Here is a 20161-nt window from a genome sequence, read left to right as displayed (position 1 = left end):
TGTATTGGAGAAGAGTGGTACCCGGTGGGGTCTTCTGCTGTTGTAGCCCATCCGCCTCAAGGTTGTGCGTGTTGTGGCTTCACAAATGCTTTGCTGCATACCTCGGTTGTAACGAGTGGTTATTTCAGTCAAAGTTGCTCTTCTATCAACTTGAATCAGTCGGCCCATTCTCCTCTGACCTCTAGCATCAACAAGGCATTTTCGCCCACAGGACTGCCGCATACTGGATGTTTTTCCCTTTTCACACCATTCTTTGTAAACCCTAGAAATGGTTGTGCGTGAAAATCCCAGTAACTGAGCAGATTGTGAAATACTCAGACCGGCCCGTCTGGCACCAACAACCATGCCACGCTCAAAATTGCTTAAATCACCTTTCTTTCCCATTCTGACATTCAGTTTGGAGTTCAGGGGATTGTCTTGACCAGGACCACACCCCTAAATGCATTGAAGCAACTGCCATGTGATTGGTTGATTAGATAATTGCATTAATGAGAAATTGAACAGGTGTTCCTAATAATCCTTTAGGTGAGTGTGTATATAAAGGCTCGGTGGACCTTGTTGTCTCACAGCCCCAGGGACCCAGGTGTGCAATTTCCAGACCAGTCTGTGTAGATTTTGCCTATTGGGCTGTTTTTTCCACATACTGCCCTTAACTTTCCGCTCACATCCTGACTTGGTAGCTGGTGTGACTTTAAATTGATTCGCTGTGGTGAGTGTGTCTTTGTATTGAGTTTATATCCTAGGTTTTATTCTGTGTTTTGCTTGACGCTTCCCATAATCTTGTAACGGAAAAATACATCTTGATGTTATTTGAATAATTGACCAGTCCAGGTAATGCCATGTGTCAAGCTAGTAATGTGGCTTTGTAAAACTGGAAGTGTGGCAAAGAGATAGGGACACTGGACGTTTCCATTTTCTGTTCTATATTGAGCAATTCACCTTGTGCTCCAATATTAAATTAGTTTGATTTGATCTTTTAAGTACCTTTGGGTAAAGTCACCTGCCAAATACATAATAATAACAATAACTGGGAATAATTGGCATAGACCATTTTGAGCATGGGCTCTCAATCACGGTCCCGGAGGGCCGCAGTGGCTACAGATTTTCATTACAGGCAGTTTCCTAATTAAAACTCAGTCCTTGCTGATAATGAAACTTGATATTTGACTCTATGCCTTGTTAGAGCTTTTATTTATCAAAGACAAATTTTAATTACATTCTAGATTAGGGGTCCTTAATTACAGTCCTGGAGGTCCACAGTGGCTGCAATTTTTCACTTAAAGCAGTTTCTTGAACAGAATCAATTTACTTATTACTAAACCAATATGTTTTGGGACACAATTTTAGTTATCTTGCCTGTTACAATTCAGAACACTTAATTACCTATTTTAATTTTTTGCGACTGCATTTAAGGTTTAATTGTTGCCTGTTTTCTTAACCACACATTAGTTAATAATGAAATGCAGCTAACCAACAAACTAGCAGTTCCTTTTTAAACCTGTGCATATGCACCATGATGGATCTGTGTTAAAAAATGTTGGAAGGACCGTTACATTTAAATCTGTTCACATGATTAATGTTCTCAAAGGAGGAAGGAAACTCTATACTGCAATTCAAATTTCCACTGGATGAGTGAAAGCATTAAAAGTCAAATAGTCAAATACCAAGTTTCATTATCAGCAAGGATTGTCTTCTAATTTCCTTCCAGTTGGAAGGAAAACCTGCAACCACTGCGGCCCTCCAGAACAATGATTGAGGACCCCTGATTTTGAGACATGTGGGCTACATTGATGTTTGGTTTAGAAGCTCAACATACTGTGTGTAGTTGTGGCCTCCTTAATAGAAAAAGGTATAAAAAAGACTGAAGGGATAGTTCTAGTTAATTTAACAACTGAAAAGTTTTAGTTTAATTTAACAATGATTAGGAGGTGACATGACGGAAATGTTTAAAATTATAAAAACAGTTAGCAGTGTTGGAGTCCCAGAATTGTGTTATTAATTTTATTGAGAGATTGTTATACAAGCGGAGCCTCAGGATCATGGTAAGTAGCAGAGACATCTCAGGAAGGGAGAGACGAAGATGAATTTAACTTCCCGAAACTGCATGACTTGTAAAAAGACAATAAAAAATGCGTTTTTTAAACTTATACTGACATGCTTAGTTTATTCTTTCACCTATTTTGGGATTTTTAATATAACAAGGCATTTGCTCAGTAGCTGGCTAAGACTAATCAAAAAATAAAACCGGCCAGCCTGTTATCTGCTGAACAAATCTTATATTTTGATCGTATTTGATAAGATCTCCTGGTATCTATTCTAAGTTTTGAAATGACTTATTGTGTTAAGCTGTGAGCTGACTTTGAGTCAGCTGACTGACCTGACTTCTGTGTCATCTTTCATTTGCACATCTGCAACAGGACAGACACTTACAGATGGATAGATATGAGCTGTTACTGTAAAGTTCTTTAAGGGCATTGATCAAATTTGTGAAACGTAAAGTTCACTCAAATGGAAGAAATGGTGGTATCAACAGATCAGCAGTAGGCAACGATACACACTACAAGCCATTAACATGTCAACAATGAGAAAAATGCATCATATTGGTGGAGAACATGTAAGAACAAAAGGTCAAGGTAGGGTGTAAAACTGATTACAAGCACAGCACACGTGACATTTGCGAGTTACATCCTCTAGACTTTCCTACATTGGGTATAAAAGGAGCCTGTCATTATGTGACTGCTGAACTTATGGAGAGCATGCCCCAGATGCATGGTATGCCTGTTACACATAACACACATTCAATGTTTCTTCCAGTCCATACCAGACCGTGTATAAGCGTTTCCACCCATGGTGTACATGCCAAATACTGATTGTCCATTCTACTCGTGTGCACGAGTGTTACTTTTAAACATATACACCATGTATCCAAAGTAATGTGCCATAAATAAGTCACGTTGATATCTCATGCCCTTCGTGTTGTTGTAATTTATATGGCCAAAACTGTATCATGTGAGAATCAGAGAAGTGGACATGCTGTCTCCAGAAGTTGAAAAGGACAAATGGAGCCAAGACATTTTGTTTTGTTTTTGTGGACTGAGTTTATATTAGCCTTTACCGCTTCACATGTGGGCATAAAAGAGTCACACATCACAACTAAATTCTGATTCTTAGTATTGATAAGTGTGTGGCACTGTATTTCAGCCTCAAAGCTCCAGAAGTGTAAACCCCTTGACTAGACACTGTCTGTGTAGATTCTGCATGTTTTCCCTGTTGTGGGTATGGGGTTTTCTGTCTGCATTCTGGCTTTCCTTTCACATGACATGCTGAGAGCATAAATAAATTGGTTGAGGCAAGGCACATTTTTTCCAAGCCCATTACATTCTTATTAAAGATATGAAAATACAGATAACCATATATAATACACACTGTGATATGTGCTTCATGATTCAGTACTTCCACAACAGAGTGCATCCTTGGAACAATGCACAATATAATAAATAAATATTATTTTGAGTAAAAATGTGAAAAAAATTAAAAACTATTGGCTTTAAAATAATAAAACAATCAAAATAGCCATTCAAAACTGGAAAAATGTATACATGCTTCACCACTTGTCTTCGAGCCCCCCCCCAATGCTGCAAAAATAAATCTCAATCTAACCTTTGCTGTTTCGCTTATTCTGTACTCTTCTCTAAATAACTTGATATTTTCAAACTCTGACAAGTGCCTCCTTTTTTAACTAAACATATGTGGTGCAAACTTAAGATGCAGGATGGATGAAATTTTATTCAATACAAAATATGCAACTTGCTTATTTCAATTTTAGAATCAAAAGGCATCTCAAAATATCAGCCAGTCCCCGAGTGGGAACAGACACTCATATTGAACCAGTTTAGATCTGCTGACCCACCCAAAAGAAAAGGTAAATATAAATACCAGAAAGAGCATTCAATATTCATTGTGTCTGTGCTCAGTAGGCAGTGTTGCAAGATGGGCAGCACTTAAGAAAATATAGCCTCGCTACTGAACATTGAGAAATGGAAAAAAGGATGTTATTTGTCAGAAGTGTTCACAATTTTTTTTTTGCCTCAGAAATCATTGGCAGCATACATAAGGCAGAATTTCAATCTGAGCAGTCCACACAATAAAATGTCATCCAGATAGATATCATCTTCCAGAACTATAATTTCTAGAACATGCTGAACATTTCAGTTTACATTATATTCATCATATTCTCCATATCACATTACCCACTCCTGAGATTAACTTCTTTGCTATTTAACCAAACATTTCTTCAGACTAATACTCATAAATACCTTGCATCCCATTCATTTCATGGACACATAATTGATTCTCCTGGGATAAAACTACTGGTCTTTTGCCAGACATTATTTATGAAGATAAGATTACATAAAAGTTTACTACCTGTGTGAGCTGAGGAAGTCCACCAGAATCAGCCATCTGTGGATGAAAATAAAAACAGTGGGGTGATTGCTGCAGTTACATTGATGCTGGCTAATTCTGTACCTTCTCAGTGAGAAGCTAACATGACCTTTCACACCTCCCAGAGGGAATCAAAAACAAGAAAAGATCTTTTGAATTTTAATTGCCACCTAGTTAGTCAAAATAAAAAAAAAAAATAATAAAATCATAAGTAAGCAATTGAGGATAACAGATAACCCTCACATGAACATACAGCTTTTTGGTTTCATTACTAAGGAGACATTGCTGATAATTCACTTAACTGCTTTTGTAGAAAGGGAAAAATGTTACTGTTGCAGAGATTTGTGATGTTAAGAAAACAAACCCTACAGGCAATCTACAGCACTATTTCAATGGTCTACTCAAAAGCTGCTTTTAAAGAACGGTCATTTGTCAGATGGTAATTAGAATATAACTGCAAATTCAAAAAAATTACACTAAACCTGAGCTGGCCTTAAACTTGGCTCTCTAAATTCACATGATTTAGTAATATGCAACAACCTACTCTTTATATACACTTGCATATATATGCTATATAATACACCCCAACGCTTTGGAATCTCTAATTTATTCTATCATTGTTGTAGTTTACTCAGCTACTGATTGAAATTTAGGTACTCTCTCCATTACTACCATCTACCATTACTTTAACCAAACCTGTGACAAACAAAGTGTCTTCCCATTAAGGGTGTACTATGGAGAATATTGTTGTTTTTTGTAAAACTTAAATTGAACTAGGCGGCACGGTGGTGCCTCGCAGTAAGGAGACTCGGGTTCGCTTCCTGGGTCCTCCCTGCGTGGAGTTTGCCTGTTCTCCCCGTGTCTGCGTGGGTTTCCTCCCACCGTCCAAAGACATGCAGGCTAGGTGCACTGGCGATCCTAAATTGTCCCTAGTGTGTGTGTGTGTGTGTGCCCTGTGGTGTGCTGGCGCCTCGCCCGGAGATTTGTTCCTGCCTTGCGCCCTGTGCTGGCAGGGATTGGCTAAAGCAGACCCCCGTGACCCTGGGTTAGGATACAGCGGGTTGGACAATGACTGACTGACTGACTAAACTGAACTACATTAAACAAAAACATAACCTTGAAAGGATCATGGAGTTTAAATGATTGTTATGTTCAAAAAGTAATCACAGTTAAGAGAAATTAGTTGTCAATGTGGCATCCTTAACAAAGCTTAAATTCTTTCTGTTGAGAGCCCATCCTTCATGTTTTAAGAAAGTACAGATAGTGCAGTCCATAGATACAGAGAACAATGAATAGCTACTCAGAAAGTTTATGAATCCTGAAGGAAATTGCTAAGCACATGTTAAGTACATACCAATGTCATCAACATAAATAAAATTAATTTACAAACAGAAAAACATGGAAAAATGATAGATAGATAGTATTTTATTTGTTCCAAGGCAGAATTTTAGCTTTTAAAGAAGCTCAAGAAATACAGAAACATTATAAAAAAACAACAGCTGCAACCCACCTAAAACACATATACGAATTACAAAAAAAAAAAAAGGGGAAAACGTCTGACTTGGCTAATGGTCATCTTTTAAAAACTTAAAAAATAATACTATATAATACTATATATAAGGACTGTACTTTTTTTACTATTTAAACATATACTCAGCAAAAAAAGAAACGTCCTCTGACTTTCAACTGTTTTTACTTTCAGTAAACTTAATGTGTAAATATTTGTATGAACACTAAAAAAATCAACACCATAAGACATAAACTAAAAATGTTTCACAATGTGTCCCTGAATGAAGGGAGGCTCAAAATCAAAAGTACCAGTCAGTATCTGGTGTGGCCACCAGCTGCTTGAAGTACTGCAGTGCATCTCCTCCTCATGGACTGGACCAGATTTGTCAGTTCTTGCTGTGAGATGTTACCCCACTCTTCCACCAAGGCACCTGCAAGTTCCTGGACATTTATGGGGGGAATGGCCCTAGCCCTCACCCTGCGATCCAACAGGTCCCAGACGTGCTCAATGGGATTGAGATCCAGGCTCTTCCACTGCGAGGATGATCAGCTGTCCTTCCTGTCTCACTGTAGCGCTGTCTTAGGCGTCTCACAGTGCGGACATGGCAATTTATTGCCCTAGCTACATCAGCAGTCCTCATGCCTCCCTGCAGCATGCCTAATGCACGTTCATGCAGATGAGCAGGGACCCTGGGCATCTTTCTTTGGGTGTTTTTCACAGTTGGTAGACAAGTCTCTTTAGTGTCCTGCGTTTTTAGAACTGTGACCTTAAATGCCTACTTTCTGTAAGCTGTTAAGGTCTTAACGACCATTCCACAGGTGCATGTTAATTAATTGATTATGGTTAATTGAACATGCATGGAAAACATTGTTTAAACCCTTTACAATGAAGATCTGTAAAGTTATTTGGATTTTTAGAACATTATTGTTGAAATACACAGTCCTGGAAAAAGGAACGTTTCTTTTTTTGCTGAGTATATATAATATATACATTTAATATGTAAGTCTGTACTGATTTACTTTTGTTCATTATTATTTACCTAATTTAGATTTTTTTTTCTTTTCCTGCAATGATATTTTTGACATCTTGTAAAGCACTGCGAGTTACATCATATGTATGAAATTGCGCTGTGGTAATAAATGTTGTTGTAGCAGTCCAAGTGAGGCATTATAAAGACGTATTGCTGTAGGTATGAAGGAGCCCCAGTAGCATTAATTGATGCATTCTCTCTAAAAGTACTCATCGACAGTATGTCATAGTGGGGATGTGCTGCCTTTGTTCACAATGACTATCAGCTTTATACAAAAATAATTTAAATAAATTCCAATTAGCAAAAGAGCCTAGCAAAACAAGATTATTCCCTGTGATCATCACTTCTCAATTTATGACTTTCACTTTGCACTTCTGTGTAGCTTTAGGTAGAAATTATTCAGGGTGCTGCCTTTCAGTGATTAGCTGCACCTCTGAAACTGAAACTACTTTTGAGAACTGACATGATCTCTAACTTGCATCTCTCACAACTCTTTCAGAAAAAGGACCTTTGTAACATGAAGGAAGTTTTAGATTTCTCCAATCTCTACAAAGATCTGGGCATATATAAACCAAATATTTTTTCACCAACTTTTACGTTTCTGAAAATGTTGCCAAGAAGATGGTTTAAAAAGAAACTTGTGTACAAGGTAACAAATTAATATGTAAGTCTTGTTGAAAGTCCTATAAGAGCGTTTCTAACAGCTTCTTCCACATTCACTCCAATGTAGTGTGCTGTTGTTGTTAATGCGAGGTTTATTATAAATGCTGTGCACACTCTGTTTCAAGTGAGAGACTTCTCAGAGGGTCAGGCAAAAAAGGTTCAGAACAAAGGCAATAAAGAGAGAGCGCAAGAGCAACTAGGCCAAAATACAAAAAGTAAATCAAAGTCGAGAATGCAAAGGAAGAATTCTAATAAAAAAACCTGTTCTTGGATTACACATTTTAGCTTCCATTAACACAAGAGGGAGATATTAAGTGATTTGTTATTGAGAGTTCTTCTCTCCAAACAAAGGATATATAGATATGCATACCATCAACTAAAATAGGGACCATGTTCAAACATCAAGCGCCACAACAATACCTTATCATGTGACCAACAACAGTGATTGTTACTACTACACTCTTCGGTGCTGTGTTCATAGTGACCAGTAGTAGGTTTGTCTTGTTCTGTATTTTTATAACATTTTTGCTGAATTTGTCTACCCTATCTTGTTCTTTCCTGGGAGTTAATGGTGTGGCAGCAAAGTAAACAAATTCAGAATGTCTATTCTTACCTCTATCATAAGTTTATTTTCATCTGACTTGGGGACTTCACACTACCCCTTCCTTATTAGCTTAAACGGATTACATACAGGAGAGTGCACCTATTTCAGTGGAATTCATTTGAACAAGTGACACCACCTGAATTCGCAGCACTTTTTTAAATTCAGTAACTTATTATAATAGACATGTATCCAGAAAAGAACATAAAATGGGGAGAAAGACTGAAAAAATTGTGATTAGTTCAACCTTCCTTACAGGCTCTTAAAATAAATATTCAGCCTCTTTGAAGCAAAGTGGAAGAACTTGAAGCATGAGCATGCTTTCAGGCCGATTAAATAGACATGTGCGTTATGACAATTAAAGAAAACTGGCTGAATGGAAACAATTCAGATGATTAGTAGAAGATTGATGGATTTGGTGCACTAATTTGTTTTGTCAGAGACTTACTCATCACTGGAATGTCACACGGTACTGGCATCTGAATTTATATAAAGCAACAAATGTGTAAAAGGGTGATGGTTAGAAAAAAAGTATACATGAAGGATGTAGAACTTCTGCCTGTCTTGCGTAGCCCATTTATTTGTCCAGAGAGCAAAATTTTTATTATGGCTGTCTATATTCACGAGAGGGCAGTGGTGAGTGAAGCTGCTAACACCATCTCCAGAGTGGTACAGAAGCTTGAATCACAGTCTCGCAACTCTTTGAAATGTATTTTGGGTGACTTTAACTAGTGTTCACTGAAAAAAAACACTGCATGATTTTCACCAATATGTCACTTGCTAACTCGTCACAACAGATTGCCTGATCAGTGCTCCAAGAATATCAAAGGACAGGAAGAATTACAGAAGGAGATAAAAAATGAGAACTCAAGCGAGCAAAGCTGAAGTATAAGGACAGGATAGAGAATGAACTGCTGACTGTTGTGATAACCCAGGTCCATTGTGCAATGACATAAAGATGATGGCTGGCATTTATAAAAAATGCAATAATCATGTTGAATTGGCAGGAGTTGAAATGTTAGTAAGTTCTGAAATGTTAGAAACTAATCAGGACTGGGGTCAGGACTCAGCACTTCTTTGACCAAAATGATATCAGAAAGCTCCTTGAGACAAAAAAAGTAGGTGACTGCTTCACTCCTGTGCAGAGCAGCTTTCTCCAATATTCCATGCCATATTTGAGTTGTCTGTGGATTTACAGCAAGTGCCCTGCCTTTAGAAAGAGGCAAATATTATTCCATTAAATAAAAACTACACAACTCAAAGCATTAAATGACTTTAGACCAGTGTCATTAACTTCTCTTATCATGAAATCCTTTGAGTATTTAATTAAGAAACAACAACCTAACAAAACTCAATCATATATGGACTCTTACTAATTTGATTACAGACCAAATTTGGGAGTTTGGATGCCCCAGCAACATTCTTAAAAATTCTACATAAGCATTTGGAAGGATCAAAAAACAACACAAGATTGCTGTTTATAGATTTCTCATCAGCTTTTAATATAACCCAGTCCCACATTTCAGTTGATAAACTGATTGACCAATTCTGTTTGGACATTAATTTGATTCTTGACTTTTTAACCAACAGAACACAGAGTGCTAATATTTTTTTTCTTAATAGCCTTAATATATTTATCAGTACACCTCAAGGCTGCTGCAGCTCACTTCTTTTGTCTATCTTGTATACAAGTGACTGCAGCAGTTCACACAAGGACAGACATATCCTGAAATTTTCCGGACAACTGCAAATGGACCTGTTGTTGATGGGTTTGTTCAGTGGTGTGATTGTTCCTTTTTATGGTTAAATATGTCTAAGACAAAATATATAGCTGTACTGTAGATCTCAGATGTCCCCCTTCTTTCACTGTCTCAACTTTAATTAAAGAGTTGGAACAACTGTAGTTGTTTTATCTTCACAGAGAAGAAATCTGTAAGAAGGGCAGAGAAGGCCTTTCTTTGTTAAGAAAATCAGTCATTTTAAAGTGGAAAAACCATAATGACACTTTTGTCCTTTATTAAATGGTCTCTCACATTTGCTTTTATTTGTTGGGTTGGAAACCTCAGAATTAAGAATATAAACCATCTTAAAAATACTGTAAACACTAGCAGTACACCTTTTGGTTTGTAGCAAACCTCAATCCCTGATCTGTATTACAAATAGCTTAAAATGAAGGCCAGCTCAATTCTGTCAGACACTACCCGTCATCCTCTTGTCTCTAAAATCTCATCTGTTGCCGTCAGGCTGCAGATTTAGGTTCCCAAGAGTAAAAGCAACAGATTTTAGAGCTCTTTTATTTCCAGAGCAATAATCATTTTGAATTCTGTTATTTGTAGGGATGCTGCCAAATTCTGATTTATCATTTTGTGTACTAGTACTGTTAAAGGTAATTATTCTTCTTTGTACTAATCTTGAATTTGTGTACTTATAGAAACACTAGTTCACTGTTGTATCTTTGCTTATTTTCTTGTATCTGTGTGACAATGCCTTACTTTTTTTGTACTATCCTGCTGCAAATAAATTTCCTTCTGAGGCACCTAACTATTATGGTCATGGCCACCATAAGCTGATCTAAAATAGGTATCACCTATGTAAAAAAAACTAAGATGGCACCACTGTGATGTCACTGTCAGAATAATCAGAAATATAGACCACCAGAAATGTAAGTCATAATTATCCAGCAATGAAACTAACAGAGTCTGAAGATAATAAACCAAGGATTCATATCACTGAATAATTTATTTGCTTTTATCATGCAGACACTCTTTTGGATTTAGACTAGGCAACTGCAGAGAATACTCAACCCAAAAATGATAATTCTTTAATCTGTTACTTACCACATGTTGTTTATAATTTTGGCAGAGAGAAAATGTTATTCTCGTGATTTTAAGGAGAATGGGGATAACCAAATTCCTGATACAATAGACGTTAATAGAGGCCAAAGTCAGAAAACAGCAAACAATGTCAAAAAGTCAATTAAAAAAAACCTCAGATGACGTGTCACATAATGCACATTTCATCATTAAAAACAACACAACAGCACCAGATCATAGAAGTTACCATTTTTGGGTGGACTATTTCTTTAAGATTCTATTCCTGGATCATTCTAAGACTTTCCTGCCCTTGCTACTTGGAAAATTTCAATTTTATTAAAACAATTATTCACAAAACTGATAAAATTCTCAATGACAGATTGCACCTGGTCAGCACTGATGTTCAGACACACTGTGTCTCCAAGTGTTGTGCTATTTGTATGAAAGAATGCAGTATTTTCCACAAACATTTACCTTATGCCATGACACCACTACAATCAATTGAATTTGATGTTGTCTTTGGCTGCTACAGTATACTCTACTAGTGTTAATGTAGTACAATTTGTCCATTATGAGATGTATCATTGCTGGATTATAGCCTATCCGGTACAGTAGCTCTTATCATCTATCACTCATTTTTTAAGTGTTCTGTTTCCAGCCACAGGACTGCTGTTTATCTGAGGGTAGCCCACTCACAATTCATCTCTCCTGTAAGAAGACTCTGTTATTTCTAATGCACTCATGGCAATACACCATCCACCCACTACTATGCAGGTGCTAAAGCACATAACCTCATTATTTTATATTCATTCTTTTTGTAATTTGTCAACAGAGAAAATGTGTTAGTTTCTCATCATGGCAATCTGCTTCAAATAGCATAACTTGCACATACAGTATAATGGTGCCACTGAGCTGCAATTATGTGGCTGGTAAAACTATACTTGGCAAAATGGGCATTCAGGCTACAGTGGCTAACCTGCCAGAGAATGTTTGCATAAATCGGTAAGTCTACCAAAAATGAATCTGAGTACAGTACTGTACATTTAAGAAAAACTATCATAAAGTAAAGGCAAAATGTACAATTACCTTGAGGAAGGAAGTCTGTGTAGGATCAAGTTTGGCATTGCATTCCACCTACAAAATAAATGGGTAGTTCATTCAGAAAAAGCTACTACTACGGTTTAGAATTGTACATTCATCAAAATTCACATTTAAATAAAAGTTATAACTATCACAGGAAGAAATATTCTGATACTTACCACAGCATCCTCATGAGGAGCTTGGTCTCCTACCACTAGCAGGACTGGGCATCTACATAAGAATTAGTAAAAGATAGAAAGTTGATGTTTAGTATTGTATTTAACTCATTTAAATATCTTTTATGTGATTATACTGCTGTTTTAAGTGTGGTAGAGGTTACATAAGAAAGGTGGGGCTTCAGGTGAAAAAGAGCCAAAGGTGACACGGCTTGTCCAACATTCGGTTGTCATTTCATTTCTGGTGTCATAGGCAATTTAGCACATTACACACATGCAACAGATAAAGTAACATTAAAAGGAGTGGGCTTTGTATCCAGTTTATTTAACCTTCTGGCACTGCAGACTACAGTACTGATAAATCTGGCTAACTCAGGCTTGATAATTAACAACTGCAAACATGCATATGAGGCATTGATGTTACTTAATGCTGGATGCAGAAGAAGCAAGTTATTTGGTGTACTTTTTAGGTAGAAGTTCGAACAAATTTCACATATCCAGTCTTCACTTAATAGTGCACATGCGTAGGCCCAAGCACAAAAGGCAAATGCCGGTTTTTCTTGAGCTGATGGGATACTATTAGACAAATACTTCGAACAGAAAGAGTATTAAAGCAGAAATCTACAATTATGGTATGGTCTTCTGCAATAAGTAAAATTGATTTGGGTGTGGCTCTATTGCTTTATTTTACTGATGGAGAATATCAGAGAAGTAGAACAAAGTACCTCTATGAATTACCAGAATTGTTCCATAGAGAAGGCTACATAGGACTTCCAGGAAGGACTGACCAGCACACCTTAAAATAAATGGAGGCTAGTGAAGAGGTGAACTGTAGAGTAACCATGTGGTTCCTTTGCCCACAAATTATTTACATTTCAACTTTTTTAGAAATGGGGTGCCAATGATGACACCACGGCTGCTTTATCTTGACCATATGGCCTAATGACAGATAATTGTCCTGTCAAAATATTGTACACCTTAAATTCAATAGCCACCATACCAGTGCTCAATTCATGACAGAATTTGACCACAGATTTCTGAGAAATAGTTCAAACAACGTATACGGATAAAGGGAATGAAATAAAACGCATGAATGCTAAATAAGTCAGGCACAATAAGGCTTTGGAAGGATAAGAAAACTAAAAAAGCGAAATTGAAAATGTATGCTTCATGGACTTCAGCTAAGTGACCAAAAGTGGCAAAACGAAATCACAAACTAAGTTAAAGTTCACAAAACCAAATAACAGCTGTTCATGTTATACTAACACATTGTTATGCATGTAATTTATGTAGTTCTTTTTATACACACCAATAATTCTTTTTTTTTTTTTTTTACTATGATTTGATTTTATAAAATTTGTTTTAGTTCTTTTCTTTGCAACAACTTTGGATATATTACGTGACCGCAACCATCACACGGATGTGACAGTATTCATAATTGATGGCTTCTGTACGCTCTATCCCTTGGTGGATTCATGTCAAAGAAATCAGTTCTCTTTAGCTGTAGTTCTTTTCAGCTTCAAGTATGTTTGTGCTTCTGGTTACAACTTCATTTTGCCTCAACTTATGATTTTAAACTTTCTCCTCTGTTTCTGTTTCCAGTTTTAGACCTCATGGTTTTGGTCTCTTGCTTTATTTTGACTTTGTCTCTGTCTTTTGACCATGTCCAAGTCTTGTTTTCATTCTCACAATTGTCACTTGGGACTATAAAAATACTTGAGGTGATCTTCTTGGAAGACACTCTGACATCACGCGAGACAAAACAGTGAGACAGAAGAACAGTTGCTGTACAGGCTTTTAAATGATCGACGCACAGTGCAACAAGCAGAACACGCAGCTTGGCAGCAGGAGCAGCTGATCTGTCTGCATCTCCTTAGTGTGCGTTCAGCCCCGTATATATATATTTAAACTGCTCAAAAAATTTAAAGGAACACTTTTTAATCAGAGTGTAGCATCAAGTCAATGAAAGTTCTGGGCTATTGATCTGGTCAGTTAAGTAGAAGAGGGGGTTGTTAATCAGTTTTAGCTGCTTTGGTGTTAATGAAATTAATAACAGGTACACTAGAGGGGCAACAATGAGACGACCCCCAAAACAGGAATGGTTTAACAGATGGAGGCCACTGACATTTTTCCCTCCTCATCTTTTCTGACTGTTTTTTTCACTACTTTTGTATTTGGCTACAGTCAGTGTCACTACTGGTAGCATGAGGTGATACCTGGACCCTAAGAGAGGTTACACAGTTAGTCCAACTTCTCCAGGATGGAACATCAGTACGTGCCATTGGCAGAAGATTTGCTGTGTCTCCCAGCACAGTCTCAAGGGCATGGAGGAGATTCCAGGAGACAGGCAGTTACTCTAGGAAAGCTGGACAGGACCATATAAGGTCCTTAATCCATCAGTAGGACTGGTATCTGCTCCTTTGGGCAAGGAGGAACAGGATTAGCTCTGCCAGATCCCTACAAAATGACTTCAAGCAGGCCACTGGTGTGAATGTCTCTGACCAAACAATTATAAACAGACTTCATGAGGGTGGCCTGAGGGCCCAACATCCTCTAGTGGGGCTTGTGCTCACTGCCCGGCACCATGAAGCTCAATTGGCATTTGCCATAGAATATCGGAATTGGCAGGTCTACCACTGGTGCCCTGTGCTTTTCACAGATGAGAACAGGTTCACCCTGAGCACTTGTGACAGATGTGAAAGGGTCTGGAGAAGCCGTGGAGAACATTATGCTGCCTGTAACATCATTCAGCATGACCGGTTTGGTGGTGGGTCAGTGATGGTCTGGGGAGGCAAATCCTTGGAGGGACACACAGACCTCAACAGTCTAGACAACAGCACCCTGACTGCCATTAGTTATTAGGATGAATCGTTGGATCCATTGTCAGACCCTATGCTGGTGCAGTGGGTCCTGGGTTCCTCCTGGTGCATGACAATGCCCCGCCTCATGTGGCGAGAGTATTCAGGCAGTTCCCAAAGGATGAAGTAATTGATATCATTGACTGGCCCCCACGCTCGCCTGACCTAAATCCAATAGAAAACCTCTGGGACATTATGTTTCGGTCCATCTGAAACCGCCAGGTTGCACCTCAGACTGTCCAGGAGCTCAGTGATGCCCTGGTCCAGATCTGGGAGGAGATCCCCCAGGACTCCATCCATTGTCTCATTAGGAGCATGCCCCGACATTGTCAGGCAACCATACAAGCACATGCGGGCCATATAAACTACTGAGTTGCTGCAATGAAAATGGACTAGCCTGTCACATCATTTTTTCAGTTTGAGTTTCAGGGTGCCTTTGAATTCAGCCCTCTGTAGGTTGATAATTTTCATTTTTATCAAACGATGTGACATCCTTTCATTCCTTACACATTACCGATGTCCAAAGCAGTACAGAGATCCAGCATGATTTTTTTTTCCCATTGAGATCTGATGTTCCTTTAATTTTTTTGAGCAGTATATATATATATACACACACACACAAACATACTGTGTGCCAAATACCGAGCTGGCATGATGCCTTATGATTTCCATCCTGAGTGGGATGCCCGAAGGCTACAGCAATCACTAAAAGAGGACGGCAAGGAGCAGTTCATCTCCCACTATACTTGGTGACAATATCCCTCATATAGAGACCTGGTTTGGACACCCGCAGGGCTGCATGAGAGTAGCAGTACTTACTTTTGATACATGTTTCAACTACTTTATGATTAAGAGGTTTTGGTGGCAACTGTCATCAGTAAAGTATTAAGTGACAATTTAACAACTACATTTGTTGTCTTCTGCACTAAGCTAATATACTGTACATTAAAAAAAGTGAAACACTTTTACTGGGTACATAGGTAGATGTGTCTGGGACCTCCATATAAATCAGATACTAAATTTATCAGTTGTGGTCTCTAGAGGGTGTGCAGCTAAATTAAATTTCCCCGTGCAGCTAAAGTAGGCAAGCAGAAGAATCTATACCTTTCCGCAAGTGGTTTACTGAGTCAGTAAGAAAGTATATCTGTTTCCTCCATATCAGTCAGATACTACATACATGTTATGTGCTAGCTTACTACTACTTGATGTACATTTTTCATGTTGCATATTACATCATGCTTTAACATATGTATTCATGTGGACTGCAGAATGAATTAAGTCATTACACATGTAGGTGCATTGAAGTGAACATCAGCATGGAAAAATGAAGTGAACTGGGCGGCTGCTAACAATGAGCACATTGAGCTTACAACAGTCAGATATTCTAGAAGAAACTATAGTTTTTCCACTGCATTGGGACCACTTGCCTCGCTTGGGTAATTCTTTGGAATTAGCTGACACGTCTACAATATATGACTCTAGAATCTGTTAGAGACTTGACTTGTGAACAATATAGAAAAGTTAAGAATTGTAATAACTATGCATAATTCATATAAAACATCCAGCTCATTTGATTTATATGTGTTGTACTTTTATTAAGAGAATTTGTGCATTACATTACTTACTTGAATTAGTTTTCACATTTTTTTCCCTACTGTTGCATGGTGAATTTTTAAATGACCTTTTCTTTCTTTGCTCATCATGAAAATGAGATTTATACAACAGAAATACATTGATTACTAGGTAGTAGCAAACTAAAAGATAAAATTCTATACATAACAGTTTTGACCATATTATACTGAATGTTGTAAAAACTGTGCAGAAAGTGACCATCAACAAACCTGCATGTTCGATCATTCTAATGGTGGTAAATGAAATATCACTAGGTAGAGAATAATCTGCTTTGACAGTCCAAACACCTGAACAAGCGGCACAGTGCAGTCAAGACAACCTCACACATCACGACTTACAGCTGGTCAGATTGTCAAAATTAAATGACTAAATTTACTGGGTCTGGTTACCTTGAAGATGTCAGATTACACTATTAGTGATTACACGACCTCCTCTCATGTGTTTTTAGCACAGTTTCAATTTTACTCTTGCCCTGCAAATATATTTTGAATTGAACACATTCTGGTAACCAATTCAATGGAGAGAATCTTTGTTGTTTCTCCATTCTGTCATGGTATGAAAAGCTGAGATATCAAAAAGACATTTGCGAGCTTCAGAGCTCCACATGCCTCTCTTCAGTTTATGCGGTCCAGAACACTCACTTTCCTTTGTTTCTTGAGTCCTCCATTTGTCTTTTCTGTCCCTTTCGCTTGTAGATTTTACTGAGCTCTTCTCTGTTTGTAGGCATTTTATGAATTGTACTTCTAGCTGAGCACTCATTGGTTGTCAGCTCTCATTTGTACAGGTGCTCACCCCTACAACTCGCAGTAAAATCAGATGAGTCTGAACAAGTGGGCTCTGCGTGCAGAGTTTTTTCCTTGCCTTCCAATCTAAGCTTCCAAAATATGCTTCGCCCCCCCCCCAAAAAACTGAATCGGATTTAGTGGGCCTGAGAATGTTATGTTGTTACCCATATGTATGAAATGTGTAAATAGTTAGATATGTCAAAATGGGCATGAAAAATCCTAGCCTGAAGACATTAAATCCCATCTGCACCTATTTTAAAAACAGCTGTGGTAGTTTCTCCTCATTGCATTGCAAAAACCTTACTGGAATTTTTAAAAGAGAAATGTCAAAGTCTACCTAACTGTATACCACACATTTACATTCCTAGAACAGACTGAAATTTATGCAAGATCTGACTGCAAAGTGCTGTCCCCTCCGAACCCATAATACATAAGTGAGTCGAAAATGTATTAGCTCTGCCCCACTGCAGAGTGATTTTTGTAATCTAATATGTCATAGAGAAAATTTAAAAGAAATCTGGGTGTAATTATGTGAATTGCTTAAACTGACTATGGCAATCAACCGCGAGACACTTCACAAACCGTACATGACCCTTTCCCACAATGCACTGGTAATTCACGACTCTGCATAACCCAAAAGACTGCAATCTGTGACCCATAGTTTATGAAACTATGATTTAGCAGATGAACTGAATGAAAAATCTCAAAGTGATTCTATATTTGTAAGGCTTAACTATTGAAAGGAGGAATACTTACTTTAAAGAGCTTCCTCTATCGATATCAAGGTCCCGACGACTGGAAATAAAACACAAAACAAAAGTCAGTATGAGTTTTGCCATTTTTCTGAGATTACCAGTAATTTTGCACATTTTTTTGTACTCCTTGGGGTATAATAGACTTTGTGACTGACATATCTTAATTTACTTACCTGTTGTAGCTCTTCCAGAAAAGTTCTATATTGGACAGGTTGGGGGCATGCGAGATGTTTTCTTTGTAAGTCTGCACCAGCTCCGTATTGTTGGACAGTTCTTCCTGTACACATAAGGAAATAAAAACCAAAACAAAAACAAAATAAGACCCCACTGGCATCCTCTTATGAATTCCTGGATATCTGTAATGTAGTGCTTGCATGTTCTCTCCATGACTTTGTAAGGGTGTACTCACACTAGACATGCTTGTTCTGTACCGTGCCTGAGCACGATAGTCCCCACTCCCTACTCCTCCACGGGCCTGCACTTACAATGAGCTTTAACTCTTTGAAGGCTGAATATTTTTTCCAAAAAACAGTTTCTGAAAAGCAATGTTTGCTGCAAGGCTGTCTTCGCATGGCTGGGGCAGCAAAAGCAGCAGAGGTCACTGCAATCTGGTTTCTACCTCTTATCATTGTTAAGTGGCAGTTCAACCTGGTGAACATTGTCAGTACCACGATTAGCTGGTGACCAATTAGCTGACGCCGGAACCTCACATTCGTTTTCGTTCACTTGTATTAAAATCGGAGTCCGACAAGTCATAGTCCAGTTCAGAGATAATAAGCAAAATGTCGTCTGTGGAGTATTTTGCTTTACGCATTCGTTTTGATTTCTCGCCAGATGTCAGTGACTTTTTTGCCGTTGTTTGCACCCAGCTGCTCACGCAAGCGTTGGAAATCTCAGTCAAACCAATGAATCTAACATTCCTTCAGTCAATGAGAGTCCAACTAAAATCTAACAGTTGGGTTTGTCACAGTTTACAGTTGATAACCATCATCAACTCCTCCTTTTGACAAAAGTCGACATCAGCCCTGAAAGAGTTAATGTTCTGGGCCCGGGCTTTCCTCATCGCCATGTGACTTTTCGTAAACCCAAAACAAAATCTGAACATGGAGTGACAGCATGCATGTCAAAATGATTTTTTTTTTGGAGTCGCATAGAGGAGGATAATGTTCCACTCTCTTACAGATTTAGTGAGTGTGCAGTGTAGCATTTTGCTGTTAATTTGGCAGAGTGTATGAGATTTTTACGGAAACAAATGATGTTAAGGGAGGAATTCACAGCTTTTCTTGCCAACTACAATTCACATTCACCTGTAAGGTAAGAATAAAAACCTCTTTTTAACTGATATGACAACAAAATGAAATGACGTCATGTCTATGTTCTGTGCTTGGGCATGTTAAGCGATCATAACGTTCCCAAATCCTAATGAACCGTGCCTGGACTCACCTTTTCCAAGTGGGCAAGGGCATAGTACAGCGGGCCCGGCATGGAGGGATAACACTAGTCAAATGAACTAGGCATTGGAGGGTTAACATCCGGACAAACATTCTCAGGAATGGAACAAACTGAAAGTGTGAGTACACCCTTAGTTTTATCTGGATAATCCATTTGTTTCCCATATTATGGCTAAAGAGTGGCTCTCATCAGGTCCGTATGTGTGGTGTGTGTAAAATCGCTGAATAAATGGTGTGACTTTTATTTACATTCTCTGGAAGAAAGATATTCAAAGAAATCAGAAAATGACTGCATCGGTGTTCAATGTCAAAAGAAAAAAATATTAACATAAATATAAAGGGGTCATTCCATGTCAAATCAACT

At 38.1% G+C, this 20161-nt stretch overlaps 1 protein-coding gene across 1 annotated transcript in view; it reads right to left on the bottom strand.

The window, feature by feature from the left end:
* The window catches only part of ndrg2 (NDRG family member 2), a 292176-nt gene that overhangs the window by 21439 nt on the left and 250576 nt on the right, over positions 1-20161 (bottom strand). Inside the window, exons 10-14 of the mRNA XM_039745196.1 lie at positions 18520-18623; positions 18348-18386; positions 12320-12371; positions 12147-12194; positions 4426-4461 (exon numbers count right to left, since the gene is read on the bottom strand). Coding sequence (XP_039601130.1) covers positions 4426-4461; positions 12147-12194; positions 12320-12371; positions 18348-18386; positions 18520-18623 — 279 coding nt within the window. The remainder of the gene's footprint in view (positions 1-4425; positions 4462-12146; positions 12195-12319; positions 12372-18347; positions 18387-18519; positions 18624-20161) is intronic.

This window comes from Polypterus senegalus, chromosome 1 (genome assembly GCF_016835505.1).
Source record: "Polypterus senegalus isolate Bchr_013 chromosome 1, ASM1683550v1, whole genome shotgun sequence".
Lineage (NCBI taxonomy): Eukaryota > Metazoa > Chordata > Cladistia > Polypteriformes > Polypteridae > Polypterus > Polypterus senegalus.
Note: the sequence above shows the minus strand (reverse complement) of the source record. Positions and strands in the feature narration are given on the sequence as shown.